The sequence below is a fragment of the Sinohyriopsis cumingii genome, chromosome 8, assembly GCF_028554795.1.
Source record: "Sinohyriopsis cumingii isolate HCF-2022 chromosome 8, ASM2855479v2, whole genome shotgun sequence".
NCBI lineage: Eukaryota > Metazoa > Mollusca > Bivalvia > Unionida > Unionidae > Sinohyriopsis > Sinohyriopsis cumingii.
Window position 1 is genome coordinate 93,193,870 of NC_142968.1, and position 20,613 is coordinate 93,214,482.

Sequence of the window (20,613 nt, forward strand, 5' to 3'; positions counted from 1 at the left end):
GATAGGGAATATTTAGATGAAACTAATGAAAACTAATTTACTGTTCAGCCTTATATCGGTATGCGTGCACAAAGCACTAGATTTTGTCACTTTCAAAACTGTTCCACTGTTTCAATTTATTTTCAAAATTCCCGTTAATACAGGTAAAATGAACCAATGCTGGCTTCCCTGTGTCGGCAGACTTTATATATAAAAAAAAGAGATAAAAGAAATCAGCACATTTAAAGAATCCAAAGGAACCAAACTTGACTTCCTTTTGTCGGACGACTTCAGAAGAAAAAATTGGCACACTAAAAAGATACCAAAGTCAAAATTCCGGGGTTGGTTTGCATTGTAATAAAATAACCTATGTATTTGATATCCTGTCAGTAAGTTTAAACAATGAGTTTATTGCTCCCTGCTAGTTATGGTTATCACCCAGGCTTCTATCTCTTTGCTGTATGTAATCATAATTGATGTTTGCAGGGCAAATAGTATACACAATAAGAACTTCCTTTAACAATACTTTTGTAACACATGCTAGCAAAAAGATTATCATTTGCACTCACATTGAATGTATTTTAAAATAATTATTTTTTTTATTTGCAAGATACTGACTTATAGTTAACTTGGATACAATACAATCTGGGTAAATTTGCAATAAGTAACTTATCATGCATAAATGGCAGGTGCCTTCAAGCAATCGGGTGATACTTTCATCTCATTTGCTATTTCGTTATTTGACATAAGCGATACACACTACACTAAGGATGTATACGCAAGCTGGCGTCCGCTACATATACGAAGTTCCTGGATATATTTTTTTTTAAAAATAATTTTCGCATGATGAAAAGAGAAGGAATATATGATAACAGTGCAAGGTTAATTTCTTTCATTTTATTTTCAAACAAGTGTATGTTTATCAATTTATATTGTACCATGAGTGTGTGTGTGGATGGATGGGGGGGGGGGGCACAAATTAAACACAAGATTATTTCCTTTCTAATTTGTACGGAATAATGGAGCAAATATAATTGACAATATTGACCAGTAATGACAAGCTTTCAATGTACGTGCGCAAACACTAAGACAACTTGAAAAATAAAACCAAACAATAAAATTAACTGGTAAGAGCTTCATATTGCAGCAACTAAATACTGACAAAATGCTCAACATTATTCTCTCTCTCTCTAGCATAAAAAATGTACGTAAATATTTTAATTAGAACAAGCAAGATATGTCAGTTTGTGTTTTCTCTCATAAATATGTACGTTACAAAGTATGATTATTTTCTTCCAAAGAATATCAAAATAGTTTAAATTTAGTTTTTTCCCCCTAAAACCTATCTTACATAGCATCTACTTTTTTGTTAAAGAAAAAGAATGTACAAACTATTGTTAAGTTTGGCTGAATTGTATTTCGAGTTGGGCCGAATTGTCTTTGGGCCAAATTTACTATAATCCGGCATAAATGATACAACTTTCCTATCCCTCCCCTATTTGATCCCACAGATTAAATACACTTTTTTTCTGGTAAACATGGTTTTTCGGAAAAAGAAAGAACGCTTTTTCCCATCATCACTCTTTTGGTTACATCTGAATGCAACACAGTACACCATATTTGCTGTACAAAAGCACGATCGTACACTATATCACATAGACATTTACGTGGGGAAATTAAGCACTTGAATGGTTAGGTTGTTGTTGTTCTAGGGTTTAACGCCATTTTTCAGCACAAGATAGGCTATACATGGCGGCCAGTATAACTGGTGGAGGAAGCACCCTGGAAAACCCAGGGAAGAACCACCGACCCACGAGAAGCTACTGGCAGGCTTTCCCACGTACCCACGCTAGCCGAACCTTGGACTCGAACACACACAGACAGAGGTGAGATGGCAGTGATCTGGAATGGTAAGCGCTTTAGCCACTCGGCCACTCGGGGCCCCGAATGGTTAGGTTGAATAGAAGGGATAAATGTAGGTCATATCCGGTTTTGGCATGCGGAAACTACCGATTGTTTACAGAGATTGCCGAATAATTTTTTCATTTTATAAAGTGGAGCTTTAAGTCTAATTAAACATTTTTATGGTGTGCATACATAACCAATGCGTTTTGTTTATAACTATAATAATATCACACATTTGTACAATATAGGTGGCCGGTGACCTTTAATAAAACCCAAAAATATTCACAATGTCATCTAATGCCAAGAGCTTTGTTTCAAATCCTACCCAGGTAGTGTTAGAGTCTATGAAAGAGATTGACTTGCTTGAGCTTGCCAGATATTAAAATATTCTGGAAGTAAAAAGCATTTTTAACAAAGCATGAAATAAAGAATATTTTTATTCAGTATTTGGAGGAAATGGAAATTTTGAATAATAGTGCTCTGGGTTTGATTGGTAAGTTTGTATCTAGTTTTGACAGGAAATTAAAGGAATTACAGTTAAAACTCGTGGAATTGGAATTAAGAAAGCTTCAGGAAATGCAAAGTTAGAGACAGAGAGAGAAAAGGAGGAGAGGTAAATAAAAATGCAGGTGCAGAAAGAATAAAGGGAAATGCAATATAAATTAAAATAATTAGATTCACCCCTCCCAACCTTTACACACAAGTTCAGGTTTTGATGTTCCCAGAAATATTAGGTTTGTACCCCTTTTCAAGAAAAAGTGAAAAAATACTTTCTTCATTTTGAGAAAATTGCTGAAAACTTGAAATGGCCCTGAGAACATTGGACTTTGTTAATACAAAGTGTACTTATTGGCAAAGCTAGTAAAGTCTACACTTCACTCTCAGTACAACTGAGTACTGATTATGATGTAGTTAAGGAATATATTTTTAACAGTTATGAGTTGGTACCTGAGGCATTTCAACAAAGGTTTAGAAATTATAGAAGAGAAACGAGACAAACCCATGACAAATCTGCAAAGGAAAAAGAATAACTATTTGATTGGTGGTGCTCAGCCAAGAAGGTTGATAAAAATTACAATAACCTCTGACAACTCATATTAATTGAAGAGTTCAAGCATTGCATCCATAGTGATGTCAACACCCAAAGAGTGGAAACTTTGGAAAATTGTGCAAGCACAGCATATGATTATACCTTGACTCACAAGTCTGCCTTGCAGCAGTTTATGGGTAACAAATTATCTCTGTATCATGCCAGTATTTCCAAATCTCAATCTGGCAAAACTTTTAGAAAACAAACATCTCATAACAATCAGAAATCATTATCTATTTTTATTTGCATCTTTTTTCAAATAAGGACAAGTCATTTCTGATTGTTACAGACTGAAATAAAGCAACTGAATAAAGACAGTGCTATTCCAGATGCTCTTTTTTCAAATAGGTCAAGGTCAGGGTCTTATATTCAAAACAATGCATTTGCTGAGTTGAACAAGCACCAGTCTGATTCTGTTTTGGAGACTCATGTCAGAAGGTTCTATATCACTCATTGGTGATTCTGCAAAGCTTATCCCTATTAAAATATTAATGGAAACAGAAGCTTCTCATAATCTGTTATTATCATGTAATTTGCCTTTGTCTGAGAAGTCTTATTCTAGTGAAAATGTTCTTTTTTGGGAAGTATAAAGCTGCTTTGTTATGTTCCTCTCCATTGTGTAAATTTGGCATCAGACTTAGCCTCAGGACCCATGACTGTTGGAGAGATGACTTCTTGACCTATAAAAGGTATTCATTTAATACTAGGCAATGACATAGATAAGATTGTGGTTAATCCACCAGTAACTGACAAGCCTTGTTTGGATTAAAACAATTGTCTTATTGAGTGTGAAATCACTGATTTGTCTCCTGCTTGTGCTATGGCACAAAAAAAACTCACATGAGAATGATGTTGATCAGAAAATTATTCTTTATGCCGACACATTTATTGGTCAGTCTTTTGATGAGGTTACCTTTGTTCTGGTACTGATTAATCAAGAGGCATTGATTACAGTAATCCTCTTTGTACTACTCATTCTCTCTATTCGAATCAGGGTGACAAATCACATTAACAAATCTATTCTTGCATCTGACAAACTATTTAGTACAATAATGGTAGACTGTGTCGGTCCCTTACTGAAGACTATGTCAGGCAACCAATACTTGTTGACCATAATATATGCGTCAACAACATTTCATAATAAAATTCCTTTGATATATCAAAACAAGAACCACTGTAAAAGCTCTGTTAACATTTTGTTTTTACACATTTTGGTCTTTCCAAATCTGTCCGGTCTGATCAAGGGTCAAATTTTATATCTGGAATTTTAAATTAAGTTATACATGAATTAGGCATTCAATATTTTTAATCTTCTGCCTATCATCCAGAGCTTTGGAAAGATGTCATCAACTTTGAAGGAAATAATTTGGTCATATTGCTTTGAAACAGGAAAGGATTGGAACCATTTGCTGTTGTTTGCTGTTAGGGAATCAGTTCAAGACTCATTGGATTTTAGTCCTTTTGAACATACTGTCCATGGACCATTTCAGTTATAAAATAAAAATTTCAAATGAAGATTCCAAGATGAACCTCTGACAAATTTGTTGAGTAAGAAATCCAAGTTTCATTGGTCTCACAACTGTCAGGAATCATTTAACAAATTAAAGGCCATATTTCAAAGTGCACCACTGCTATCAGCTCCAAATTCCAGCCAACAGTTTAAACTGTCTGTTGATGCAAGTGATGTATGGGTTGGTTGAGTATTGATTCAAGAAGACAAAATTGGTGTGGATCATCCAGCGTTATTTTTCTAAAAACTAAACAAGCACCAGATTGTTCCACAATTTAGAAGGAATGTTTGGCTTTGCAACATTCTGAAGTGTATATTAGTTCAGCACTTTCTCTAGCTGTCATATTTCAGTGAAAAATGAAAAATACAAATCAGAGATTGTTGAGGTAGAGTTTAATGCTACAAGGATACAACGATGACATTAGAAACGTCATGGGAAAAGATGTAATTGCAGATGCACTCTCATGTGTATAGTGGATATTGCTTTATTTTGTGTATATTTTGTGTAATAATGCTGTGATTCATACGTCATCTGTAATTTTAATTATTATAGTATCATATGCTTATCTGACAAATATTTAAAGGAACACTTTATTGCATAAATCTTTCTTTTTCTTTATGAGGGGAGGTGTTGTGTATATTTAATTTATATTGTGTGCTTAACTTCTGTCCATGATTGTAAGTTGTAACATAATCTTTATATAGCTAACTTTAATCCATCATTGTGAGAGGTAAACACAATGTATATGAAGCAGGAGTTCAGGCCAATTTTGTTTACAGTTAGACTAGGTTTATCCATTGGGAATTTTCACATTCTAATATAATGTTGGTCAAGTGAAAATGTGAATAAATAGGGATTTGATTTTTAAAAAATTCATTCTTGTTTTAGATCAAGAGATACAATCTGAGAGAATTATTTATTAAAAACATTCACTGGAATTACTAAAGTGCTAATTGACTTTTTGATTAATACATTACTTTGGACTTTTGTGAACACATTCAAAGATATTCAAATAACATCATTGCATTATACCATGCCATTCAAAACTACTGGAATTCATTTAGAACATTCTATATTTCTGGACTTGTGATAGGACATTTAGGATTTTTTGGGATTAAATTAAAATCATGTGTCTCTTGAAATTTCACTTTAAATTGTAGGGAAATAAAAAAACTTGTTGATTTTACTTAAATTGTTGGTTTCACATCTTTCTGTTACATATTTTAAGACCTTGAGTGTTAACAATGTACAGTATATAAGCTAAGCAAAAGCCATTTTTCTGGCTTAATACAGTTGGGATATTGCTTCTGATAGTATTATTATAGCTGAAATTAGGATGAGAGTCTTTAAACAAAATATAAATATTTTCATGGAGCAAGGGTGACACATTACGGTGCCTGAAATGGCATAAAATCAAAACTTAACCAACATGTGACAGACAGATTGATGGCATAAACAAATGTAACAAACAAATTATTGTTGTGGTTTGGCGTACTAAAATAAAAATTCAATCCAATGCTATAATGTCTTACCTTTCCCGCTGTGAAAACTACTTTGGTATCATGATCATAAAATGGTATTAAAACCCCATTAGAATTGTCAACAACAATTCTGGTCAGTGGCTGTGATATGTTTTTCTGAAACAGAAGAAAGGATATCAAGAAAGAAATGATACTTTATTACATAACCATCTAATATTACATGGCCGATCTGGCGTTTGATACAGATGTTCAATCTGTGAATCCGTATCACACATTCCTTATCACACACCTAAAATTTCGGTATCGCATACCCAGCCTGGAACAACTTTTAGAACTTGAAATATTCAATAATAATCCATTTATAAAATAATAGGAATGATTAACGGCAAAAATTTAAAATTATTAAAAAATGTCACACAAGTAATTTAAGAAACACAGTCATTTTGGGTGAAAATGGCTGTTTTTTTGCTATTGGGGATAATGGAAGAGTAAAGTAAGTAGTGACTTACAGTTCATGTGCATAATGTGGTATCTGATCAGAGAAATCAAGAGTCAGTTGAGGTGGACAACAATATTGTAGACAAAATGTTTGACAATGAGTTCTCATATGAAGCTGGTGTGCAAAGTGACATCAAACATGAGAGTTAATTTCACAAAGAAAGGACGAAATTGGAATTATAAGGATTAAATAATCATGGTTGGGTATTTATCGATGTGTACATTCTACCTAATCACTCACAAAGTTAACATGAAGTCCTTCAGACTTTATTTACCTTGTCAGTGATTAGGTAAAATTTACACATCAATAAATAGCCAACCATGATCATTTAATCCTATATTAAAAAATATGGTCTGCAGAATTATATTTTTTAAAGGAAGAAAAGGAAATGGAGGGAGTTAAAATCTGTCTATTAAAATTAATCAGAATCAAATTTGTTTAGTAAATTTGAGTATAAAACTGACAAACATCTGCAACATAAAGGTAGGCAGAAAGCAGAAGCTTGTTTTGATTGTGATGCATATTTAGAAGAAATTAAAAACTTACAATGTTCTTGATACTTTTTAAGCACAGAGGTGCATGGAGGGAACTGCATGTTTACATTTAAAATTCTTGCAACTGTTCATGTAGAAAATAAAGAGAAGAACCAGAACAATATTGCAATGCTGTTTAGAATATTCTTGCTAAAATTTAACAAGAATGTTAAAAATCACGTTTGCATTGTAGAAAGAGACCAAATCTTCAATTTCTAACATACTTATGCTTAAATTATCACTTTAAGCTTGAGGCATCAATATTAATTTCATGTATTAAATGAAAATATAAAAAAGTTAGTTTGAATGTAATGTTAAAATGAGCTTTCTGCATGAATGAACTGAATGTACTTAATTACAGTAAGTCTGTGAAATATGCTTTGCAAAAAAATCTTTTGTTTTGTTGACACATGAATTCTGATACAGTAATCATCAATTTTTTTTGGGATCAAATTTTTGTGGATATATATTTTTTTTGTTTTGCAAACATATCTTCATCAGTATTTAAATTCATGGTCTTATGAACTGGTGAAGGAAGTGTGTGTGTGTGTGTGTGTGTGTGTGTGTGTGTGTGTGTTTGTGTATGTGATTAGGATTTTTAACCTGGCTATAACAATTTTTCAGTCATATCACTACAATGTCTGCAGTGTGGCAGTTTATAGTGATGTCTAGCACTGGGCATCATGCTGCAGGCATGAAGCATGATGTTCCATTCAGTCACATTATCCTGACACCAGGCTGACCAGTCCTAACACTAACCTCTTAATGTTGAGAGCCTGGCGAAGCAGCTGTTAGTACCATTTTTGTAAGTCTTTAGTATGACTCGGCCGGGGTTCGAACCCATGACCTCCCACTTCTGAAGTGAAGGAAGTGTAATGATTTCATCAGAAGGATCCTTTTGATAATTCATAGACTGCCGAAATAAGTCCAATTATTTCATCAGAAGGATTACTGTAATAATTAGTGGATTGGCAAAGGAAGTCCAATTATTTCATCAAAAGGATTACTGTAATAATTAGTGGATTGGCAAAGGAAGTCCAATTATTTCATCTGGAGGATTACTGTAATAATTAGTGGATTGGCAAAGGAAGTCAAATTGTTTCATCAGAAGGATTACTGTAATAATTAGTGGATTGGCAAAGGAAGTCCAATTATTTCATCAGAACTATTAATTTAATAATTATTGGATTGGCAAAGGAAGTCCAATTATTTAATCAGAAGGATTACTGTAAAAATTGATGGATTGGCAAAGGAAGTCCAATTGTTTCATCAGAAGGATTACTGTAATAATTAGTGGATTGGCAAAGGAAGTCCAATTATTTCATCAGGAGGATTATTGTAATAATTAGTGGATTGGCAAAGGAAGTCCAACTATTTCATCAGAAGGATTACTGTAATAATTAGTGGATTGGCAAAGGAAGTCCAATTATTTCATCAGAAGGATTACTGTAATATTTAGTGGATTGGCAAAGGAAGTCCAATTATTTCATCAGAAGGATTACTGTAATAATTAGTGGATTGGCAAAGGAAGTCCAATTATTTCATCTGGAGGATTATTGTAATAATTAGTGGATTGGCAAAGGAAGTCCAATTATTTCATCAGAAGGATTACTGTAATAATTAGTGGATTAGCAAAGGAAGTCCAATTATTTCATCAGAAGGATTACTGTAATAATTAGTGGATTGGCAAAGGAAGTCCAATTGTTTCATCAGAAGGATAACTGTAAAATTTGATGGATTGGCAAATTAAGTCCAACTGAAGTCCAATTGTTTCATCAGAAGGATTACTGTAATAATTAGTGGATTGGCAAAGGAAGTCCATTTGTTTCATCAGAAGGATAACTGTAAAATTTGATGGATTGGCAAATTAAGTCCAACTATTTCATCAGAAGGATTACTGTAATAATTAATGGATTGGCAAAGGAAGTCCAATTGTTTCATCAGAAGGATTACTGTAATAATTAATGGATTGGCAAAGGAAGTCCAATTGTTTCATCAGAAGGATTACTGTATTAGTTCATTACTTATGCAAGCATGAAATAATAAAAACTGGTCCCAGACAAGTGCTAGTTAATACAACGTATTTAAGAACAGAACAAAGGCGCAATGGAATCACAGGTGGCTGAGTGACCTAAGGTGTTCACCTTTACTGATCACTGTAATCCCACATCTATCCACGTGGGTTAAGGTCTCAGGTTCTGCCAGTGTGTGTATGTGAGAAAGCTTTCCAGTGGTTCTTATCAAGGTTTTTTCAGGTTCTTCTTCCACCTGTTATTCTGGCCACCATGTATATCCTATTATGTGCTGAAAAATTACATTACGGCCATAATAACAACAACAAAATCACATTACCCAAACTAGCTCATAAAAATCAATTGTGTTTTAGAAAATGTGGGACATATACACAGTGGCCATAACAGTGGTTTTTTTAAGAAAAGTATTCAGTCACCTGAGAAATTCTAATTAACTTCTTTTTTTTCTTCAGAAAGAACTAAAACCCTATATAAACAAATGAATCTGTCCTTATTTTTATTTTCCTCTAACACAGAAGATGATTTTGATCTCAGCACATAATGCAAATGAAAACAAGTGCACTCCTGAAAATCACAGAATGATTACAAAGGATTACATATACTTAGAACACTCACATATGCTAATAAATAACTAAAACTTCATGGTTTCTTTCCTGTTTTTTCATATAATCCAAAATATATTTGCAAATGAAAATTATACCTAGTAGTGATGAATTAGATGAATGTTCAAACACCTTGATCAAATGAGGAAAACAACTGATGCATCATTAGTTTTGTACTCATGGCCAACTACTTATACAAAAATGGCTGTCGTCTATGTATGTTTAACAAAAATGACATCCAGTGATCTGGGACTGGAAACATTTCTCCTTCTCCAGATATTATTAAGAAAGTTTTTTTTGATGTTGGCAGCTAGTATGATACATGTTTCAAATATTTTAAAAGAAAAAAAAAACACTGTAAAGAATGAGAATATCAAAAAATGTAAAAGGATGTGAAAGATAAGAATGTGATAAAGTTCAATCAATAGCAATTTTTTTCATGTGTTATTTAGTGAGGTGAAACAGCGACCAAATATTGGTACTGAATACATCATTTTTTCCAACTTGCTGCCTACGTGAAAAATGAATGCTTCCTTGCAACAGAAAGTACTTGGAATGAAACCTTCAGCATGGTCAATTAGCTTAAGAGTCATTCCTAAAGTAAGGGCAGTATCAGTGTATCTTGCAAGTTTTCTGTCATTATAATTTTCAAATAACTTTCACAAAATAAAAGAAGCACTGATACAGCTATTCTCCATGAACATTAGTGCTCTCTGGGTATTATCTATATACTGATACTCTATTTTATCATTGTACCTCATCATGTGTCTGCATGAGTAAGTTGTCAGGGGTGTTTGTTTTACAACTAAAGTAAATAAAAACAAGACTCTAAATAAGCGGAATGGTTTATCAAATATTTCATGTACAGGAAGCTCATATTTACAAATTACACACTTAAGTGATATGCATTACGACCCGCTCCAGCAACAAAAGTGTGAACGATGGATGGATGGAAGAAATGACAAACAAAACTGTTAACATGAGTCCCTCAAAGGGATTCAAGATCTACTTGCCAAAAAAAGTTTCCAGGAATTCAATATAAGACCATTTCCTCCTGAATGTTGAAACCACCTCTCAATTATTCTTCATTGATAAGAAAACTTTGATATTACCTGCTGAGGTGAACAAATTGGATCTTACAGTAGTACCATTCTTATTTAGGACCAACTAGACATCATAAGAAGTCTTTTAGCAAAAGAAATATGTAGATATGACCATCTATTCAGATGGAGTTATCATCATCATTCCTTCTGGAACATTGGGTCTTTAATGCAGCTCACCATTAGGCATAATTGTCACTATCTAATTTGCCTCCTTCTGTCCAGGACATGTGGATGTTCCTAAGTTTGGTGCCCACAATTCTTTGTCAAGTCATCACTGGTTGTCCTCTTCTGCATTTGCCTTAAGGGTTCCAATCCAGGGCATGGCAGGCAATGTTGCGTTGGTTTCTCCACAGGAGTAAGGCTGTGCAAGTGGCATCATTTTCATTAGGACCAACCAGACATCATAAGTAATTTGGTGAAAACCTCATGTCAATATCACTTTCCATTCAGGAGGAATTGCAATAACAAGATTTTCAAGATGGCTGCTATCGTGGCCATATTGGCTGTCAGATAAGCACCCCATGCAATAACAAGGTTTTCAAGATGGTCACTGTGGTGGCCATGTTGGAAGTTTAGCAGCACCATTTTCATTTATGATCAACTAAACCAAGATAGGAATATGTAGGTAAAGTTTCATTGCAATCCTTCAAGTAGTTTAGGATAAGTATTGATAATGGATGGATGGATGAAGGTCAACAGGCCATCCCATAAGCTCTCATGGTCTATGACCATTAAAGCTAAAATGATTAAAACAGCAAAAAGGCACATATCCATTACTATGTTTGTAATGCCTGGCCCTGCATTTGAAAAGAGATGCTGATATCTATTGGCTGTAGAGTATGTAATTGGTGTATCCAATAAAGTTCTCTGTCTTTCCAATTTAATATTGCTATTAGAGAGCTCTGGATCAGATTGGATTATTTCTATTACCTGATACTGAACACAATTTATGATGTGGTCATAATGGTTAAAGTGCTTAGACACTGGTATATCCTACATACACCGCTCCCTCATTAACTCGCGCCCGGATAACTCGCGATCCCGCTTATAACGCGGTGTCCGTCTTGGCTCCCGATTTTTTCCAGAGAAAATGTATTTAAAATATCTTTAAAATATGCTGAACATGAAAACAATATGATAAGAACTGATAAATTAAACCTTGATACATTGCTCGTTTTATCATCGAAAATGGTGATTAATGCCCGTAAAAATATAATCCATATTTTGAAATTTGCAAGTTCTAAAGAAGAATTAATTTCAGAGACCTCGAAAATGCTTAATTACGTGTATTTGGATGCCAATTTTTGATCTGGGACGCAGAAAATCACTGAGGCGGGAGTCCTCCATACGCCTGTAATTGGTGCGCGGGAAAATTCAAAGATTTGCCGGTCCTGTTTCAGCCACCTGCTTTGTGGGAAAATGTGTTGATCAGTTAACTGTGCTGATATTTACAATGACAGAATTCAGTGACTGAAAGACTCTTTGATGTACTGTTGCCATTTTATAAGAGTACATAAAAAAAAAAAAAAGAACATGATGCAACCGCTAGGCGGCTAGTTCAAAGGCTTTGACTAGCGGCCGAGTGAGAAAATGTACTGATATTTAGTGACTGACTTCAGAGGCAGAAAGACCCAGTTTTAAAATCCTAGTGAGACCTCTGTTTAAAGATATCATATATTATGTAAGTTTTTATGATAAATAGTTGTCAGTATACTGTAAATAAACAGTCTGGTGAAATAGCGATCAATGAAAACTTCTGGTAAATACTAACAGGTGGCAACAGAGAATGAAATAAACACCAATTAAATGTCTTCCTGTGTGAAAGTCATGTTCTAATCCTTTAATTCTGTTTCAGTGTAAACATTATAATCACAACATATTCTGTTCACTGAAAACATGAAAAGAGTCAATCGACCATCACATCGAAACCCGTGAGTACTTCTGTGAGAACCTAATTACATGCACAGGTCGGCTTTGTTTTGATCAACAACTTGGGGAAGTGTTTGTTGCATTAAAAAAAAATCGATTACAAGAGACCTCGGGTGCTGGATTAAGGGTCTTGGAGCTGCCTTTGATGTAAAGCAAAACAGTAACAGAGACAACGACGATGATAGTGACTTCGAATGTTTCAGTGAAACTGACGTTATTAATGCCGAGGCTGTTTGGGAGAAATTCGTACAGACTCATGGTCCTGAGATGGGCGTTTCTCTTGATGATATGGAGGAGTGGATTTGTGCTGACAATGATTGCCCCACAACCGAATACATGTCAGATGAAACTATAATTATTTCTATAGCGAACAAATTTGCAGCAGAAGACGATTCTAACTGGAGTAACACAAGTGTTGAAAGTGATGCAGACGCAGATGTTGCACCCTCCACCCCTCTGCACAGGAAGCAATCAAATATTTTGATATTGCCATAAGGTGGCTGGAGACCGAAAATGTTGACTACGTAAAGCTCATGCAGTTGAGAAATCTGAGGGATTTTGCTCGGCGTCAGAGAAACCAAGGAGTAACACACACACAAAAAAATAACTGATTTTTTTCAAAAAGTGAATTGATATTTGTCAAGCGTGGCACAAACGGCAAGTATTAACCTGTTCTAATTTACGTTGTTTTAAATTTGTAGACCAATTAAATATGTCTGTACTGATTAACCCTTGTTTTTTTTTTTCCATTTTACTTCTATCACATTCAAAAATATTTATCTATCTATCATTCGATCGACACTGTTTCTCGAAAAGAGTTGATCTTTTGTATATAGTACACATAGTACACAATGTGTGAAGTGGTACACATGCTAAGCGAACGGAAACCACGTGGAATAATGTTTTCGATGATCGCCTCAATATACTGTAATTTATCCTGAAATTAATGTTGTCCTATGAGGAAATAATAAAGTACACTGTTATGAAGAGATATTTATTAACATTTAATCTCAGAATGATTATAAAGTGAATATTCAACAGTATAATCTGCCTACCCCCCCCTTATTTCTCTGTTATGTTGTCAATCACTTTATTGGTTTTGGGCTTAATTTATAGGTCCCTCGATAACTCGTGCCTCACTTATAGTGCGGTCGATGTTCCTGGACCCTGATGTGCGCGAGTTATCGAGGGAGTGGTGTATTATGGATATTCCTGCAGTGCTCTTTCGTTCTCACTTGCAATTCAGGTGGTTAGGTGTTAACAGATATCTGACTTGTTGGCATTCTAAAACTGGGTCATCCAATTTTACTTTTGTATAGATGTTAGCACTTCTTCTAATCACTGTGTTTGTGGAAGAGCTGGATAGAAGCACCGATGCACTTCTACAGAGACTCATTGGGCTTTCAGTGGAACTGGTACTTCACAGAGGGTTACATTCCCTTTTTTAATGGACGCCTCCACATCCTATCTGGGTCACTAATTTAATATGTGCACAAAGTTTAGAAGTTTTGTGCTGGAAACTTAAGTTTGGATAATGGATGGGTGGATGAATGGACAGCTGGGTGAAAACATAAAAATATTGAAAATATAAAATTATAAATAGCTAAAGGAACACATGGAGACCTACTTTAAGATTTGTAAAATGTATCAAATAAACATCTTGAATGGTTTTGAAGTTATGCTCAGGAGAAATGAAAGTGTGATGGATGGACTGATTAACAGAACCCATTTTCAATATTCCCTGCCAACTTCATTGGGCTAATCAAATTTAGTCTCATTAACTTGGTTGTGTGGAGAATTAGCACAATCCATATCCATAATCCATATGACACAAAACATACAAATGATTAACATTAAAATAATAGACTACACTTACAATATCCCAAATGGCCAGCTGCCTCTCACCAAGCCGAGAAAATCCTGATGTCATTACCCGATGTGTGTCCCCTAAGAAGACAGACTTGGCACCTTTGGATCCCAAATGGCATTCTGTTTCCTGAAAGTGACAGAAGGAGTCACATTTATTAGAAAACAAAGATACTGTAGAGTGTGTATCTTCCATGTAAATGATGTTTTGCTGAGTTTTATGCTAATGCAGGTCAGTCAATTGCATATCCTTGGATATCAAGGCACAAACTTAAAGCATTTGTAAACTAATTATATGAAAACTTTCAGTTAAATACAGCAACCGTTTAGAATAAACAATATTTTTAAAAACTATGATAAAAAACTTTGACATTTCCATCACGATCAGAAGTAATACATTTCTTGTTCTTCGCAAGAAAGAAAAGAAATCCAAGCAAATTATGGTGACATGATAGGCCTGACAAAGTTGAGATCCAGCAGCAGGCTTGTTCTATACTGCCCGACACTTGACATGACAAATCTGCTCTCAGATATTTTGTATGTATGTAGTAGACATCACCACAGTACAATAGTGGACATTAGATAGCAAATTAGGTTTATCTGATGATACTTACCTGATCATATTAACACTAGGATTACTCTCTGCTATCTCCAAATCCCATCCTCCTTTGAAACACAAAACCTGTCTTTCCATCTATACATCATATAGATGCTAGGTGGCCAACAGTATCCCAGATGTAACCAGTTTAAGCTTGAGTGAAATCTTTAAAACAGGATTCACACACTGCAGGGAAGGATAGCACATAACTTTAGTAATGTGATCAGGTATGTATTATCAGAGAAATGCAGTTTATTAAAAAAAAAATCTCTCTGTCAAGTACATGACCCAATCACACTGATATTAGAAGAATAAGTAAGAGGAGGAGGAGGTTATGTTTGAACATCCAACCTCTACCTGTGTAATGATTGTTCTACTGAAAAGAATGACCTCTTTGAACATTAGCATAGTGCAACCAAAGTCAAATTGTATACACATATGTGAGGTAAATCCCTGTCAGATCCCACACTCAGTCATTGTCTTACATTCAAATCTAGCAAAAGTAACAAGGTCATACCTTGGCTGGAGGATGTGGATTCATGAACGAGGTTTAGGTAACCATCTAGGATGCAACCAGTGGCCTGATCAGATTCAGCTCTCCTTGCCAAGGCCATATAACACAAACGGAAGCTGGATAGGGCAGACTGAGTGTATTATCCAGCTGATTCCACTACGTCTCAAATTGAGACATTATGTTTGAAGGTCAGGCTTGTGGAAATCACTTGTATTTTATGAGCTGAAATCAGTTTTGTGATCTGAAATCATTAGTCATACCAAATCTTATGATTTTGTACTGCAGGATTTCTCAACATACCAGGATATGTACCATGGTATACTACAATTATATTAGGGAACAACACTTCAATGTTCTGTGGCCTGACACTTTTTTGTTTAATTTCAGTCTTTCAATAACTGGACAAAATATTTTGTTCTGCTCTGTAGCAAAATAATACCATATTATATCCATGAAAAATACAAGGTGTTGATGCTGAAACCTACAATTTTAATGGGCAGGGAAACTTTGAGTGGGATGCCAACACGCAGGCAAGATATTTATTGGAGAGAGCCCGAGAAATTGCATTAAGTTCAGACAGAAAACAATGGTGTTCCTAAGCTGATCTGATAATTTATTCACCATTATTCTGATGAAAGGTCTTTAAGAGTGTGGTTAATTCTCCTGAGATTGGAGCAAGTAGACAATATTATATGCCCATTCTAATTCCACAGGAAGCTTTCTAGGTGGCTGTAGAGCAGACATCCAAGGATCAGAGAGGTGGAAGACACTAGAGAACATGTGGTGGACATTATTGTGATGTCACCTGTTTGTGTGGAGGTACAGTGCCAAAAGGAGCATGTGATAGTACTGGAAGTGTTGGAAGGATGGATCTGGAAGTGCCAGGAAAGCATGTTGTCATGGTTACCAGATGCACCAAAAGAAAAACAAGAGATGGACAGATGAGTAACAGAGACAACACTGAAGGGAAATGCTCTCAAGACTTTTAATTAATATGATAAGGTTGTAATTCACTGTATTTGTTCAAAAGAAACTGTGATTGAAAAATCTGTCATTAAACTGTTGAATACATTTAATGTATTTTATTAAATTGTGAACCTTTCATCTTGAGTTATTTATACACCTAGACCATTGGCATTGATTATTGGGGTCTCAGAGCTATTTAAATTTTAATTGTCCACCTTCTCCAGTATTAAAAGTAATACCGTAGTTGGCGCGTGACAAGAATTGTAACATACTCTCTTAATTGCAAGCAGTACAACCACAGGTGACATGGATTACATTGGAAAAGTCTTCATAATGAGATCTTACCACACACAAACTATGAATGAATCCAGTGAAACTGGCACAGGGTATTTGTATTGAGGTTGTGCTGATGTCAACTGGATCTGGTAGCTAATTGTGAAACTGAAACTGAAACTGGGCCTGCAAATCCAGAGTGTGTCTTGGTGGAGTCAAATCTTGATGATAAGAATTCAAGAAGGTTGACTGTGCATGCCAATTAACTATCTAAATAATATCTTTGATAGAAATATTAAGATCAATGGCAAGTCTTCTATATATTGCTCTTATTTTGGTGAGCAGAGATCTTCATAAGATAATTCTGTTCTGGTGATAAGTCAGAGGACGCCATATATATTAACCACTTCAGCCATGTTGAGAGGGCTCGAGGGATTATGTCCTCTTTTCCAGGTTTAACTGGACTGGAAGAAACAGATGTTTTTTGAGCACGAAGCTCAGTATGCTTTAGATGAAGTCTAAGCACATGTACCCAATCCTGTTTAAAAGCATCTTGGGAAAGGTCAATACAAAAGAGAGGATGTATGACTTTTTGATTGCCCATGGACGGCAACCTGTTCATAGCGACTAAATTAGGCTATGTCATAAAGACAAACAAGCCATCTGATTGAAAATGAAGGTAGCGATGATCAACTGAGAGGGCATAACTAGGCATACCAAACTAATGCCATCATGAACAGATTTTGTAGGAATGGAGCTTTGGCAGGGTCCTAGCTAAAACTCCAACTTGTTTGAATTCAGCAAAGTCAAAACCAAGGAAAAATTCCAGCTGGGAAACAAAATAAGTGACTTAGGCATATGTCAAAGATGCACAACAAATAAAGAGGTCTTTGTTATGACAGAGTGTGTCTAAAAGCATAAAATGATAGCTCTAATTGTAATCAGAGCCAACTTTTTCTCTTCAAAGTGCCAAAGAAAAACAGTCAGCTAATTGTGGGACACAGGCACTCAAGGGGATAATGTTTCTGATTTTGTACAATCTCCACTGCCCACTTCACAATAAGTGCCTGATCTCTTGCTGTAAAAGTGCATCCTTTACAAAGTTCAATGGTAATTCCATCAGGAATGAAGATGATGAGAGGGGAGGGGGATGGCAATGTGAGATCTAAAGTCATTCTAATACAGTTTGGCTTGACCTCTCATCTTGCAGGAAGAGATCAATCCAGTGTTGTTTGAAATACATGAGTCTTGTGCCTAATGGGTAGTTGTGTCCAGGCAGACAGGCACACAAGTCAGAAGGAAGAAAATGGAGGCTTGGGGGTAGAGAAACTTAGTTTCCTACCCACATGAGATGATTGCCTCTGATACTGATCAGCAGACTGTCTCCACTGAAAGGTTGGGATCATGGCTGTTTGTTGAGTTGAGAGGCAAACGATCCCATATCCCCTCAAATGACAGAGATTAGGAGATAATTTATAATGTGATAATTGTGCATAGAGATGAGGGGGCAGCTCTTGGGATGCCTGTCTCTGTACTGCCTCTATCCTGCCACCAAACAGTTGCGGCCATCTGAAAGGAATGGTTTGCAGGGTCAATACATGATGAGGTTAGAATGCCTGGAGAGGTAAGATATGTTTGTTTGCATAACACTGAGTGAAATTGTGCCATTGACTTCATATGTTTTTGGAGAGGATGGCCATTGTGCCTGAGTGGTTCTCTCCGTGACTGGTTGCAAAATTGTTTAATTCTGAAGGCCTGTTTGACATGATCCAGACATGCAGGAACGGGGCTCCAGACAAGGATGAAACAACTGCCATCATGGTTATATGAGTAGATATAGTTAAAAGTTAAATTCCACAGGGTTTCCGATGCAAGATTGATGTGGTAGTTAATCCACAACTCCTCCCAATCAAATGGTGCAATGAGGATGACACTATAGGCTGATTCCCCGGCTTTCTGTATCACTTGGAATCTGGTAAATGAGTTTGGGTTGGTCAAATCCAAAGATAGGGCGTCCACTGCCCAAGCTGTTGGGTCCGGGATAAGAGAGACAAAGGATTGGGTTTTGGCATTTCCAACTGTCGCAAACAGGCCCACCAACTGTTGGTTGCATCAGGTACAGATCTGAGTGAGAACCAAAGGATGGAGAGACCATTCCTTCTGTACTAGTCAATTGTTCTGTGTGTTGAGGAGTCCCAGGATATGGTGAACGTGAACACCAAAAAAGTCCCACACCATGATGCAAAGTTGGTTTTAGTGAGTCATTAACATGCTGCATTGCTAATTTAAGCTTTGTTTTTTCCCTTCTTCTGTAGTTTCAATAGAACTAAATACTTGAAATGCATAAGTTCAAAGCATAGTCTATAAGTTTTGAACATGACACTATCTTTTCCAATTCCTTCATTAGTAATGGGGAATATATTTATATTGGCAAGTTAGTAACCCGATGAATTACTAATTTGCGCTTTGCTTTCTCTTCTTGTGTCATTTCAGCAGAATGTCATTTAAATGATATATATGCAACTTCTACCATGACTTGTTTTGTTTTTACCAAATATACACTGTCTATAATATGCAGTGTCTATAATATGCAGTGTCTGTAATATGCAGTGTCTGTAATATGTGGTCAGAGGAAGTTTGGGAAACCATATTAGCTAGTTAGTCACATACTGATTTGCTAATCTATGCTATGAGCTTGTTAGTCACACACTGATTTGCTAATCTATGTTTTGTTTTCTCTTCTTGTGTGGTTTCAGAAGAAATGTATACTAAATGTACAAATTTGAAGCAATAGTCCATTCAGCATTGAAGGGAAGGAAAGACAGAAGAAATCAAGAAAGACAATCTAAAGTTCATTGTTGGCAATCTTGACTCATTGGGGAGTATTCCCCAACTTTAGGCAGCTCAGTGGGTGTAATTCCCTAAGCATGTCTGAGCATGGCCTTTGGGCCTGTAAGTCAGGGCACATGGGGTTCATACCGGATCAGTTGGATCCAACTCCTTGTACCACTTCACTGTTACCATCCATCCAGCCATCACTGACCATCCAGCACTACTGCTATCCATCCAGCCATCATTGGCTGTCTTGCTGGTGCAACATGGGGAGCTTTTTGACAGATCCAGCCAACTATGATTTTCTTAGAAAAGGTTGTTCTACCCCAGCATGTATCTCATCTGAATTCAAACAGTCCTTTTCGCAATGTACATTCTGCATATCGCCCTTGCCACAGTACTGAAACTACTCCTTGATTTGTCTGCAGCATTTGACACAACAGACCATGATATATTACTTCACTGTCTCCAGTATGTACTTGGCATTCATGATACAGCCTTACTCTGGTTCAAGTCCTACTTGGTCAATAGGACACAAACTGTATCTGCAAATGGAATACACTCCAGCCCAGTTAATCTACGTTGTGGTGTCACACAGGGGTCTGTTTTTGGACCTGTTCTCTTCATTCTATACACTGAGCCGCTCTCAAGTGTCATAGATCATCATACAGTGTCTCACCAACTGTACGCTGACGACACCCAAATATACAAATCTAGCCACCCAACTGAAGTTGATGCTACCATCCAAGGTGTAGAGAGGTGCATTTCTGATGTGAAATCATGGATGACATGTAACAAGCTGCAGATGAATGATGATAAAACTGAGGCCTTTCTGATCACAACACAAAGACATTCTCATTCATATCCTTTACCTCAAACAATAAATATCAGCAACACCA

The 20,613-nt window shown here is 35.9% G+C and overlaps 1 protein-coding gene across 1 annotated transcript in view; it reads right to left on the reverse strand.

The window, feature by feature from the left end:
• The window catches only part of LOC149794153 (coronin-2B-like), a 174,938-nt gene that overhangs the window by 76,758 nt on the left and 77,567 nt on the right, over positions 1-20,613 (reverse strand). Inside the window, exons 8-9 of the mRNA XM_089968234.1 lie at positions 14,542-14,661; positions 6,018-6,122 (exon numbers count right to left, since the gene is read on the reverse strand). Of these exons, the coding sequence (XP_089824360.1) occupies positions 6,018-6,122; positions 14,542-14,661 (225 nt within the window). The remainder of the gene's footprint in view (positions 1-6,017; positions 6,123-14,541; positions 14,662-20,613) is intronic.